General features: G+C 38.9%; 3 protein-coding genes across 3 annotated transcripts; 2 read left to right on the top strand and 1 right to left on the bottom strand.

The window, feature by feature from the left end:
• The first annotated feature begins 396 nt into the window (after positions 1 to 396).
• Positions 397 to 936, top strand: LOC122663320 (uncharacterized N-acetyltransferase p20-like). The gene has a single exon (XM_043858999.1). The coding sequence runs from the start codon at positions 397 to 399 to the stop codon at positions 934 to 936; it is 540 nt and encodes a 179-aa protein (XP_043714934.1).
• Positions 937 to 3340: 2404 nt separating this feature from the next.
• On the top strand, positions 3341 to 3880 carry LOC122663319 (uncharacterized N-acetyltransferase p20-like). Its single transcript, XM_043858998.1, has one exon. The coding sequence runs from the start codon at positions 3341 to 3343 to the stop codon at positions 3878 to 3880; it is 540 nt and encodes a 179-aa protein (XP_043714933.1).
• Positions 3881 to 4807: 927 nt separating this feature from the next.
• On the bottom strand, positions 4808 to 13839 carry LOC122662637 (50S ribosomal protein L21, chloroplastic). Its single transcript, XM_043858331.1, has 5 exons — positions 13466 to 13839; positions 13250 to 13330; positions 5551 to 5652; positions 5395 to 5469; positions 4808 to 5004 (listed from the first exon to the last, which is right to left on the bottom strand). The coding sequence occupies exons 1-5, from the start codon at positions 13784 to 13786 to the stop codon at positions 4933 to 4935; spliced, it is 651 nt and encodes a 216-aa protein (XP_043714266.1). The 5' UTR covers positions 13787 to 13839; the 3' UTR covers positions 4808 to 4932.
• Positions 13840 to 14025: the final 186 nt, after the last annotated feature.

The raw sequence follows: 14025 nt of genomic DNA, 5'->3' as shown, positions 1-14025 counted from the left end.
CAATACCCCTGGATATAGAACCTTCCCTTAATTTACTCACAGTACAGTAAGGTGAAAGCCTACTTGCAGGCTTAATGTCGGTGATCAAAGAACCTTCCCTGAAATTACCCAGAAAAAAAAGGGAAACTTCAATCAAAAGTAAGGTTGACTGATCAGAAATTATATCCTTTAGAGACATGGTTGGCTATTGGATGTCATACTATATATTACATTAATTGACAAAGATAAAGCCTGACCTTGGCATGCAAGTAATTCAATTGTACATAAGAGAAAGCTTTGAGCTTTTCTCCATCACTCCATGTACCTGGAAATCCTGAGTCTTTCTTTCTTCATTTAATCATCCCTCTTATTCAAGATAATACAGTACTGCTGAAATTCTTCTTATTTATACCTTCCATGGCACAACTCAATACCAAGGCGACTCTCTCAGACATCTCTCTTAGGCCCTTCAAAGAATCTGATCTTGAAGACTACATGATCTTAATGAGTGATGATAAGGTGAGCCAATTCTGCCGCTGGAATACCATGTGTAAAGAAGAAGCTTTCAATGAACTGATTTATGCTATCTGCACCCACCCTTGGTACAGGGCGATCTGCGTAAAAGACATGCCCATCGGATACATATTGGTTAAGCAAGGCGAAGGAAATGATCGATGCCGAGGCGAAATCGGGTATGTTCTAGGCTCAGCGTATTGGGGACAAGGAATTATTACACATGCTGTGAAGATGGTGATCTCTTCAATATTTAGTGAGTTGCAAGGTTTGGAGAGACTTGAAGCTCTGATAGATGTGGAGAACTTGAGATCTCAAAGGGTGGTTGATAAGATTGGGTTCATTAGAGAGGGTGTTTTGAGGAAGTATTGGATTCACAAAGGGAGGACCAGGGACATGGTCATCTATAGCCTTCTCAACAGTGATAGTACTGTACATGGCTAAATGTTCTTTGGAGACCTTGCAGAAAAAGTTATCAATTAGTTAAGAGAACTCATACTACAAACTTTTATCTTGAAGACTTCGTTGTAGAGAATTCCTTTTTATTATTTCCATACCTATTTTGTGTCTGCTCATGCCAGAGATTCTATTTAATTTAAGTACTTGGGTACTTTTCAGTACCTCAAGAAATTAAAGGAAAGAAAATACTTCCATGAACAATATGAAGAATTTTTACCCCAAAAAAAACAATATGAAGACTTATTTGGAAGTGATATAGATTCAATAGAAATGATTATTTTTTGAATTAGCAACTTTTCCATATTGTACTTGGGTCATCCAAGTATCAAATTCAACAATGCTGAAAATTGAAAGAATAAATTGTGAACTTAACAATAAGGGTGGATTTGGCACAAGAATGATCAGTGACTACATATTTTTGTGTACAAAATGAGAGCCGAGTTGAATTTGGTGATAAGAAACTTTTTTTTTTGTTTGTGGGATGAATTGATGTAGATCAAATCCAAGAATTGCATTAGATATAAAATACTCTTTCAACTTGTGAAGCTTTAAGTTTAAATCCAACCAAGCAGGTCCATTTTGGAGCTCTTAGTGTTGTATAATAGTCATTGCAAGTACAAGGAAAAAAGTTCTCTGAAAAATAAAATGATTTAATTGAAGAATGCCGAGCTAAGAGAAACCAAAAAGCAGGCAAACAAATAAAGCAGATCTTTTTTTTCCACAAATTCTCAGAAAATTCTGTCAGATGATTATGGTGGATAGGTGTGTACAAGCCCCAAATGAAAGTTTGATCTTTTAAATTATGACCATGGGGTGGGTTCATTAATATGTGCTACAGTTGCTCCAAGAAGTTATAATTCAGTTTTTCAGTTGAAGTTGCTAGTTTGTTTTCTGTTTCATGCAATTAAGTCATCAGCATTAACAAGTGTTTCAGTGAAAAGAGCCAATGCCAACGAAATCACTATAGAGTTTATCCAAGAAATTTGAATACAAAACTCTTGCATCACTGAAAGAAACCACATTTACAACAACCTAAAACAATTTCATCTGAGTGGGTAGGATACCCGGGATTTGAAAAAGAGTAATAAGATTGGATGAGAGTTTTTGGAAGATATCAAGCTCAGAAGGGTTATCAACTTGCTCATCACTAGAGTTGGCCTCATCTCTTTTCCTTTTTCCCATTCCTGCAGCAGCAGTAGCCGTAGGTTCCTCTTTCCTGGTGGGTGCAGGGTTAGGTTGTTCCACCTCAGTAGGATTTTGCTGCTTTGGATATCCTGCCATTCGACAAAGATCTTCAAGGGATAGGGAATCCCACCACCTGTTCTTTCCACGGAGTTTGTTGAGCCTCTTAGCCAGGGGTAGTACCCGCAGCCTCAGTTTTTCTTGTGTTTCAGAGGTTTGGGTGATTCGCAAGAGAGAGATTTTAGGTTACAGTTAGGGATGTAAACGGATCGGATTCGGCTCGGATAGTGCTATATCCGCATCCACATCCGATTAGCTTTCGAACGGATTCGGATAGTGCTAAACGGATACAGACACGGATACGGATCGGATATTTTATCCGTTTACATGTAAATATAGCTTTTCAGATAGCTATAGCCTATCCGTATCTATATCCGTTTAGCTTTCAAACGGATTCGGATAGTGCTAAACAGATACAGACACAGATACTGAAACGGATTTCGGCTATTCATTAACACCCCTAGTTATAGTGGGCGGGGTGCTCTGGTGGGTTTTCGACGGAGTAAGGAGATGGAGATTGTTGGGTTGGGCATTGGTTTGAAGGGGTATTTAAATGGTGGTGAAGTGGAGGTTCAGACAGTAGGGATGGTGGGGTATAGTAGGGGTAAAAGGGGGAATTAAAATTCTCTGCAGTACCCGATGGAGTGGCGGTGCATATCCGGCGGCACAGCAGAGGCCATGTGTGCCATGTGTGTCACGTAACCTCTACTGTACCATCAAGTGTGCACCGCCGCCCCGCCGATACTGCAAAGGATCCTTATCCTAAAAGGGGTAGCAGTATGTAAAGGGTATATAGTGGGAGTAAGGGTGGAAATTACCACTGGGGTATGGGGTAGGTGGCGTGGGCATGGTAGGTGGTTCGACTGGTGGTATAGTAAGTGGTGGTAGGTTGTATTGTTCTGGGGTGGTGTCTTGTGTGGGCAAGAAGTTAAAGTTGTTAAAGGGGGAAGTCTGCCAAGTGTGAAGGTCATGTAACTAATGGGTCCCATTATCTAGCTTATTTAAGTTAAGCCCATAAGAGAAAGATTTTAGCTTTTCTCCATCACTCCATGTAACTGGAAATCCTGAATCTTTCTTTCTTCATCTAATCATCCCTCTTATTCAAGATAATACAGTACTGCTGAGATTCTTCTTATTTATTCCTTCCATGGCACAACTCAATACCAAGGTGATTCTCTCAGACATCTATCTTAGGCCCTTCAAAGAATCTGATCTTGAAGACTACATGATCTTCATGAGTGATGATAAGGTGAGCCAATTCTGCCGCTGGAATACCATGTGTAAAGAAGAAGCTTTCAATGAACTGATGTATGCTATCTACACCCACCCTTGGTACAGGGCGATCTGCGTAAAAGACATGCCCATCGGATACATATTGGTTAAGCAAGGCGAAGGAAATGATCGATGCCGAGGCGAAATCGGGTATGTTCTAGGCTCAGCATATTGGGGACAAGGAATTATTACACATGCTGTGAAGATGGTGATCTCTTCAATATTTAGTGAGTCGCAAGGTTTGGAGAGACTTGACGCTCTGATAGATGTGGAGAACTTGAGATCTCAAAGGTTGGTTGATAAGATTGGGTTCATTAGAGAGGGTGTTTTGAGGAAGTATAGGATTCACAAAGGGAGGAGCAGGGACATGGTCATCTATAGCCTTCTCAACAGCGATAGTACTGTACATGGCTAATGTTCTTTGGAGACCTTGCAGAAAAAGTTATCAACTAGTTAAGAGAACTCATACAACAAACTTTTATCTTGAGGACTTTGTTGTAGAGAATTCCTTTTTATTATTTCCATACCTATTTGGTGTTTGCTCATGCCAGAGATTAAGTACTTGGGAATCGGTACTTTTCAGTACCTCAAGAAATTAAAGGAAAGAAAAGACTTCCATGAACAATATGAAGACTTATTTGGAAGATATATAGATTCATCAGAAATGATTATTTCATGAATTAGCAACTTTTCCATATTGTACTTGGGTCATCCAAGTAACAAACTCAACAATGCTGAAAATTGAAAGAATAAATTGTGAACTTAACAATAATGGTCGATTTGGCACAAGAATGATCAGTGACTACATATTTTTGTGTACAAAATGAAAGCCGAGTTGAATTTGGTGATAAGAAACTTTTTTTTTTTTTTTTAAAGGATGAATTGATGTAGATCGAACCCAAGAATTGCACAAGATATAAAATACTCTTACAACTTGTGAAGCTGGAAGTTAAATGAATCCAACCAAGCAAGTCCATTTTGGAGCTTTTAGTGTTGTATATTAGAGTCATTGAAAGTAAAGGAAAAAAAATCCTCTGAAAAATAAAATGATTTAATTGAAGAAAGCCGGGCTAAGAGAACCCAAACAGCAGGCAAACAAATAAAACAGATTTTGCATTCCAGAAATTCTCAGAAAATTCTATCAGATGATTATGGTGGATAGGTGTGTACAAGCCCCAAATGAAAGTTTGATCTTTTAAATTATGACTATGGGGTGGGTTCATTAATATGTGCCACAGTTGCTCCAAGAAGTTATAATTCAGTTTTTCAGGTGAAGTTTCTAGTTTGTTTTCTGTTTCAAGCAATTAAGTCATCAGCATTAGCAAGTGTTTCAGTGAAAAGAGCCAAAAATCACTATAGAGTTTATCCAAGAAATTTGAATACAAAAAACTCTTACATCACTGAAAGAAACCACATTTACAACAACCTAAAACAATTTCTTCCCTAACCAAATGTCCATATCCCACTCTATGTCTCCAGTGTAACAGCTGGTGAGTCTTGATAACCAGTGATGCCTGTTATCCTTATCCTTGTGATTGGCTGCAAAATTACTTCTGTGAGTTTGCAAACTTTCTTATCAATCACCATGACACCATCATAACCAGTGAGTAAAATAGGATAATAAAGAATTTTACGTGCAAAGGATGACGTTCCAACTGTTGATGTTTGTTCAACATGAAATTTTTGACACATGGAAATATAAGCTTTGCTGGGAAATGTTCTTGGAATGCATTCCCACAATTCCACCATTCCCAGTAATGGTACTCTACATTGCCGGTAATACCAAGAATGTAAGGAAAAATCTTAGGAACATATCCATATGGAGAAACAGTTTCTCTGAAAGAAGAGTTTAAAAAGAGTTCTCCTTTGATCAATAATTCTTATTATACTACTGTGTCTCATATAATAAAGTAAGAAACTGCATAATACCTGTCTGTGACCAATATTCCTCCGATAGTTCTTTTTCTTCTTGTACTTGAAGACAATTACTTTGCGGTCCAACAACTGCAAGAGAATAGTGCATCTGAGCAATTGCAACAGTGAATTAAATAGCTCAAAAGTTCCCAAGGGACTCAGTAAGCCCACCTGTTCCTCAACCACTGCATGTACAGCAGCATTGGGCACCACTGGTTTCCCAATGTATGTACTTGTTTTGGTGCCTACCAGTAAAACCTTGTTCAAGATTATCTGCATTAAAAAGAACTCAAAATTTTTGAACTACAGATTCAATTGAAAACCAAAGCAGAAAAATTGTGACACTACGGAGATGAAACATGAGTATGGTGGCATATGAGGAAGTATTTTAATCACATCTCATTGAACAAGTACAGGAACTAACTCATCACATTCTCACCATCTCTCATTTCAGTAGATACAAGTCAAAAATCAATGATAGATTGAGAGAACAACAGAACAACACATTCGGGAAAGAAAAAAGGAAAAGAGGGAGAGAAGGATTCGATATATCGAGCTGCATATACTGTTAAGCTCCAGCTTCACTTCAATGAAATTATGAAAGTAAACATAATATTTTAACATAATCAAAAAGAAATAACCAGATGTATCATATATGTTCATCAGATTTCAGTCATTTAAAAAGATGTAAATCTCAATATCTGTAAGTAACCATTGGCCAAAGCATGTCATCATCAACGTGAAACCAGAAAACAATGTTTCAGCACATATCTGTGAGATGACTTGATACATTACATTTTATGTAGTAAAAGCATAGCTGTCAAGGCGACAGCACACCTTGTTGACACTTGACACTTGCGAGTTTACATTGATTTATGTTTATTGCTTTGTTTTTTATGAGTATACTCATATTATATCATATGTTTTGTTTATTATATATTGGTTTTTTCATATTAGGCAATTATTTAATTATATCATATTGCATTGATATGGCTTCTATGTTGTATATAAACATAACTATATAAATTTATCGTTACTATATTCATAATATGCATGCCTAGGGCGTCTAGGCGACACCTAGGCAGGCACCTTGTAACTTAAGTGCCCCTCCAACACCTTGGATCGCCTAGTCACCTTGACAACTGTGAGTAAGAGATAATACTTCCAAAAACACTAATATGAAATAAATTAATTATTATAGGACTTGTACTTCATGACCAGGCTGGCCAGCGCAATGCATTATTAAATTTAATGGCATTATCTTTATCACTAAAAAATTTCTCTTGGGGAAGGATAAACTTCTAATTCATGGGTAATAAGAATTATCTCAGCAAACAAGAATTAAAAGAAGACAAAGAAAGACTGAAGGAAAAATTGGACAAGACCAAAACCAGAGTACTGTAATCTTATACATGTTTGACAAGGATATTTCATCCAGGAGCATCGAGAAATTATAGATTGAATGTGATAATTGTTCAGATAGGTTGAAGCCAATCTCATATTCATCAATCATAACCAGAAGCAATTGTCATTTGACTCATTTCAACACCACTTATGCTCCAAGTTCTTCTATCTCTACCATTCAATACAATATACTCACCTTCAAGTTTGAAAAAAAAAGATTTACCAAAACTATTATCTCATAATTGTATAATCGTTGATAAGTCTCATCAGAAGATACTCAAGAAACCAATCCCGAATCTGACATAGCAGTCCACACCAGGACCCAATAAGACAATCCCATCCATCAGGAAACAACATGGAAAATATCTCTTAAGAGAGATTCTTCACACGAGTCCAGCCAGAAATATATCCTACTTTAACTCCAACAGTGCAGCTGTCATCCAAAAAGCCATCCTCATACAGCATATATCACTCCACATGCCAACTATGTAAGGCTGCATAACTCCCCAATGTGTTGCTTAGATATCTAGAAGGATCCCCTGCTTTGTTTCTTTTTTGTTTTTGTCATTCACTTTGTTTTTGCATTTTCATGAGACATAGGTCTCATTGTTTTTAGGGGAAATTAACTTTCACAAATGCCTGCTACTTTTTGTCATAAAACTGGACTTTAGTACACCAACGACATCAAGTAAACAACGTTTTTTGGGGTACCTTAGGTCTTTTCACCCACCAAACCACAATCCACAAACCTCCCAAAAAGCAAAACTGCCTCCAAAATGGACTCCTAGTCCTAAAGGGTTGAGAAGTAATATCTTACAGTGAGCATCAGGCCTAATGAACCCATGTATCAGAGATCACCAGCCAAGTTAAGGCATTCTCAGACGTAAGGATTGCAGCTAACACATAACATCTAAAGCTGCTACTTTGGAGTTTGGATAGAGTTGTTCATATCCTGAGCTTGCCCAACCAAAAAATTGGTGACGTAACTAGAAGAGCCTGCAAACAGATTCCAAGCATTCATTTTAAGGAGAAATGGATGAGAACTCTTTGGCATCAGTGTGTTATGGATGCACTATGGTTGAAAGCTTGTGTTAAGCTCATTCTGGGGATCTGAAGCACTTAATATGGCGGGGTTATAATTGTATATAAGGCAAAATTTTGGTAGTTCTTCCTTCATTTGTTTCAGTTCTTCCAGGAGTATTTGGTACTCCATCAATGTTTATGCTTCAGTATATGATGTAATTTTTATATCCCATCAGACATAATATTTGAAACTAGACCAAAGGAATTACAAAAACCAATGAAGAGATGAAGAGGGTAATGAGATCTCAAAATCAACTTTCTAGAAGTCTACATTCCTATCACCCTGCAAAGGAGCCCATTCCCGCATCATAAACTTGTGGGATCGATAGGCAGCCCAAGAGGGGGTGAATTGGAACATTCAAGCAAAGACTATTGGGTACAAGCTTTTCTACAATTGCAATGTGAAAGCTAATGCAAGTTTGACCACACACTCAAGAACTAAGGAGAGGAGAGAATACAAACAAGAGACACAAAGTTTTATAGTGGTTCGACAACCTTGCCTACAACCACTCCCAAGGAGAAACTCAAACCCTAAGGCTTTTCACTATCTCAATCATAGTTGTCATGGAGTCTAGGCGACCCAAGGCGTTGGAGGGGTCGTAAACGCAAGGTGACACCAACAAGACGACAAAAATGACCAAGGTGCCCACCTACACAACCATGGCGACAAAGGTACCCAAGGAGTCTGGATGCCTAAGGCATCATCTAGGTGATGCCTTGACAACTATGATCTCAATTGCTTTACCCAATAGCAATCAAACCTTACAAAGCGTGGTTTTCCAAATGACTCACTACCAACCTTTTATGTAGTTTCCAATGGCTACCAACCTTCAATAATCACCTTAGTGGCTCTACTTGTGGAGACACACCTCAAACACAAGGACAACAACTCTAAAAGTGGAGAGTTACAAGATAATACCCATACAATGGTAAAATGTACAAGTTAAAACAAAACTCTCTCTCTCTCCCTTAAAGCTCAAAGATCACAATATTTCCCGAGTTGAAACCTTAGAATAAGGCAGAGCAATGGGATCCTCTCAAAAGGCTCCACTAAGTCCCTTTATATAGCAAAAGGAGGCTCATCACAAATGACCATGAATCGGCATTTTAAACTGTCTACGAACATCTGTCAAGTTCCAACAGTCATAAAAAGAGTCATTGGATCTCCAACAATCTCATTTATATATGTAGTCTCAGATGTCCGTGAGATACCTAGGACATCCGTCAAATCTTTTGGACGTCTGTGATATCTCTTAAACATGGGGACTGAGGTGTGTCAAAAACACCTCTTTTTAGTCCGGAAGTCCATGAGTACCTTGGACATCCGCAATGACTCACGGACGTCCTTCAAACAGAGGACCTGAGAGTGTTTATTTACACTCTCCTTAGCTCATACATTCGTCTATGTTCTTATGTCCAAGCCTATTCTAAGTCACAGTCAACATCCTAACTTGGAGTATTGTTCCAATAAGGCTTACGTGACTTATTTGTGGCTTTTAAGCTAGAGAGAATACATTAGATAATAGATGAATAGCAAATTAATAACAAAATCCTATGTCTATGGAGCTTAAATTCTTCATGATGCTTCCAAGTCTTGAAGTCTTCAACTATTGATGGATTTGGGACTGTGAAGCTTTCCAATATGGTTCCTCAAGCTTCCACAACACTTTGTCCTTTACACGTGACATGGCTTGCGGTTGGTCAATGAATTCTTTTTTGATGCATGGCAGTCCACTTAAATACTTGGAATTGTATAGATCCTTAGACATTCTGATGCAGGTTCATCATAGATATTGGCTTATTTCTTTAGAAATAGGCCTAGAGTTGGGTTATATACAAGTTGGGCCTTTGTTCCCAAGGGTTTTCTATGTATTATGCCACTTTAATGAGCCTAAACTAGGGGTACATAGGTTGCATACGGGATTAGCCCAATACTTAGTTTATTTTTATGTTTTCTAATTGAACCGGTTCAAATTGGTTGCATCCAATTGGTTCAATTTAAGTGATCATGTGACTTGGTTAAGTGGTCATGTGACAACTTAAGTGGTCATGTGATGTAAGTTGGGCTGGATTAGGACTCTATAAGTCCAGCCATGTTTTGAGTCTATTTCCTTTAGTATTTTAGTTTCCTAGTCAATTTAAATTACCTAATAGGTTAGGGATAGGATTAAGCCATTCCTTTTTAGTGTCTAAGTCTATTTTTGAGTCTTCTATATAAGGTTGTAAGGGAGGCCAGCATTGTACACGAATTTGATTAATGAAAAAAGCTTTTGCTTGTTGGCCGCCATTGTTGCTGCTCCTGTGCTCCTTGTGAGTGTGCATCCTTGTGATTCTATCAAGGTGGAAAGGGACTGGTAGAATCCGGTTGACTCCTTAAGCCGTGACGGTTGGGAGGATCTTCTTCAAATTTGAAGGTGGCTTTATCCTTCACAACTGTCGAAGCTTGCTGCCAGTGGAATCTCCAGTAAGTTTGACGCCAAAATTCTTCTTCTAATCCTCTAATCCTTTCCCCCAATTGATCCCCTTTATTTTTTGTTTGAATCCCATAAACCCTAACTCCATTAAAGCCCAAAACCTGCAAATCAATTCTGTCCAGAATTGCAGAATTTCAAAACTCATCCAAACCCTAACCTTTTTATACCATATTGACCCCCTAGACCTGCCTATTAATACCCTATAAACCCCTTTCCCAATATCCAACCCAAACCCTAGGAATTGACCTAAATCCTAGTGCTGTCCATTCGAACCAGCAGCCCCTTTTGTTATTTGATCCTGTTGTTTGGCTCCTAGTAGGTCTCCTACCTATCTAGGACTACATTAATTGGTATCAGAGCTATGGCGGAGGGAAGCTCCAACCAAGCCTCGAAAGACCCACCTCCATTCGTTTTTAAGACCCGAGTTCGTCTACCCAATGGGAGCACAGCCATATTAATTGTTGATGAGAGGTGACGTAACAACATTATTTCACAATCCGTGGTAGATATGTTGTTCCAATCACGAGAGATTTGCATCATGCCTACAGGTAAAGTCTGTGTTGAATTTGGGTGTTCTTCATACCATGATGGTGCTTGGTGTCAGCCGGTACCACATTCAAAGAGTTTTATTGCAGTAGGTGGTGATTGGTTGGACGAGCGACAAGGTTGGATTGAACCTGAAAACAACTCGTGTGTCCTACCTGATCGACACCGTCTATACCATTTATTTACTCTAAAAGGGTTACAACCAAAGGTGACCATATCGACTGTACAGCCACAGGGACTGCCCAACATGTCAACTCAAACGCAAGTAGCATCGACTGTGTTTGAAGTTTCACCAATGGCAGATGCACCAACAGAAGATCCTACTGAAGTGATCTATGTTGAAGAAACCAATATAGATAAGGCTGAACCAGAGAAGATGAAAAGCGATTGAGAGCATTCCAAAGGAAAACAATGACCTTCAAGATGTTGCTCTTGAAGAGGTGGAGCTTGTGTCTCATGCATTAGATGAGAAGGTTGCTAACATGAAGGCTCTATGGACGAGACATTGCGATTCTTCGATTCACGAACAAACACATAGAGTTTGTTATGCCACCATGGTTCTTCGAAAAGAAAGCTCCACGTATTGAAGACTTTATCCCCAATGTTCCTGCCTCATCGGAATTTTGTTTGGGGATGATCAAAGCTGCGAGTCACATGTCGATTCCCCCTCATCACTGCAAAATTCGAGGACGAATTTTTTCAAGTTGGGGAGAGTTGATGCAAGTTCATCACAGATATTGGCTTATTTCTTTAGAAATAGGCCTAGGGTTGGGTTACATACATGTTGGGCCTTTGTTCCCAAGGGTTTTCTATGTATTATGCCACTTTAATGAGCCTAAACTAGGGGTACATAGGTTGCATACGGGATTAGCCCAATACTTAGTTTATTTTTATGTTTTCTAATTGAACCGGTTCAAATTGGTTGCATCCAATTGGTTCAATTTAAGTGATCATGTGACTTGGTTAAGTGGTCATGTGACAACTTAAGTGGTCATGTGATGTAAGTTGGGCTGGATTAGGACTCTATAAGTCCAGCCATGTTTTGAGTCTATTTCCTTTAGTATTTTAGTTCCCTAGTCAATTTAAATTACCTAATAGGTTAAGGATAGGATTAAGTCATTCATTTTTAGTGTCTAAGTCTATTTTTGAGTCTTCTATATAAGTTTGTAAGGGAGGCCAGCATTGTACACGAATTTGATTAATGAAAAAAGCTTTTGCTTGTTGGCTGCCATTGTTGCTGCTCCTGTGCTCCTTGTGAGTGTGCATCCTTGTGGTTCTATCAAGGTGGAAAGGGACTGGTGGAATCCGGTTGACTCCTTACGTCGTGACGGTTGGGAGGATCTTCTTCAAATTTGAAGGTGGCTTTATCCTTCACAACTGTCGAAGCTTGTTGCCAGTGGAATCTCCAGTAAGTTTGACGCCAAAATTCTTCTTCTAATCCTCTAATCCTTTCCCCCAATTGATCCCCTTTATTTTTTGTTTGAATCCTATAAACCCTAACTCCATTAAAGCCCAAAACCTGCAACTCAATTCTATCCAGAATTGCAGAATTTCAAAACTCATCCAAACCCTAACCTTTTTATACCATATTGACCCCCTAGACCTGCCCATTAATACCCTATAAACCCCTTTCCCAATATCCAACCCAAACCCTAGGAATTGACCTAAATCCTAGTGTTGTCCATTCGAACCAGCAGCCCCTTTTGTTATTTGATCCGGTTGTTTGGCTCCTAATAGGTCTCCTACCTATCTAGAACTACATTACATTCACACACATACTAGTAAAGTAGTAATCCCATATACCATCATCTCAATATTGATAACATCACTAAAACCTACAATAGATAGTAAGAGTGTAAGACACCCATATGCCAACAAAACTCTCATTCAATGCCATCACAAAACCCCTGGTTCTAACACTCCAACAGCTTCTAGGGCTCTTACTTTTCTGGAAACAAAAACGGCAGCTTTGTTCCCCTATTTTCACTTACCCAACTACTTACTTTAGTCTTGAGACAGAATAGTTTCTCTCTTTGAGCCACTAGTGTGGCGGGGTATCTCATGGATGTGTCAATTCACATACTTTTATGCATTTGATTGATTTGATGTTTAATAAATTATAATGCTACAGTCATAGTTCTTACTGCTTTCGAAACGGAGGGCTCGTCAGAAAGTTTCCACAAAATAACAATTGTTTCTTGACATCATAAAAGATATAGTAGTGTTACTCATCGGACCATTCCATTCCTCCAATGAAGGCCACACAACATAGGCAAAACACATTTTACATTCCAAGGAATCAAACAAAATCTAACAAACTAGCCAAAAAAATCCGGTCCTAAGAGTAAAGCCAAATCATTTACCTTATCGTTCACACTGGCACCTTTAAGCCTTTGTGTATAGATGAACCGTCCAGGGTGAACAATATATTGACGAGACCCAACCTGATTATCGAGGAAACAAAACAAGACCCCGTTGGTCAAACACAAGAAAGAATCCAAAAGGCCATCCGGGTATTATGAAATTATCTGAGTTTCTCCAAAAAATCAACGAGTAGTGGGAATTTCGATTTCACTCACCATGACAACAGCAAAAATCTCTTCACGTTTGGGAACTTCTGTCAGCGTTTCTACGAGTTGGGCTGGCTCAGATTCCGGTTCAGCTTCAACGACGATTGCTTCAGTTTCGGAGGATTTGGTTACGAACGAAAAGGTGGAGTTCCGAGATATTACAGGAGAAGACAGGGGAGGGCAGAAGATGAGTCTGTCGGAAGGAAGAAATGAGGCAGAAGGGATGAAGTTGAGACTGCTCTTGGAAAGAAGAGCTACTTTAGAATTTTGCTTATGAGCGGTTACTGCTATTGGTGTCCATGAGGAGAAGCTAAGTCTCGCAGACGCCATTGCAGATTGCTTTGGGAGCTCTACACTGTCTCCCTACCCTTTTTAACCCCTGGTTCATCTTCACTCTTCAGAGGAACTTTATCCTATCCTCTCTTGAGGGTAAATGACTGTCATACCCTTAACAATTTTATTTTTTTTTACAAAGAAAACTTAAATTCAACAAAAGTAAGAGGCCTGCTGTGTCTCTCTCTCTCTTCTCCCTTTTTGAAATGACTTATCTGCCCCTCCTATATGATGCC

This window comes from Telopea speciosissima, chromosome 5 (genome assembly GCF_018873765.1).
Source record: "Telopea speciosissima isolate NSW1024214 ecotype Mountain lineage chromosome 5, Tspe_v1, whole genome shotgun sequence".
In the NCBI taxonomy this organism is placed as follows: domain Eukaryota; kingdom Viridiplantae; phylum Streptophyta; class Magnoliopsida; order Proteales; family Proteaceae; genus Telopea; species Telopea speciosissima.
Note: the sequence above shows the minus strand (reverse complement) of the source record. Positions and strands in the feature narration are given on the sequence as shown.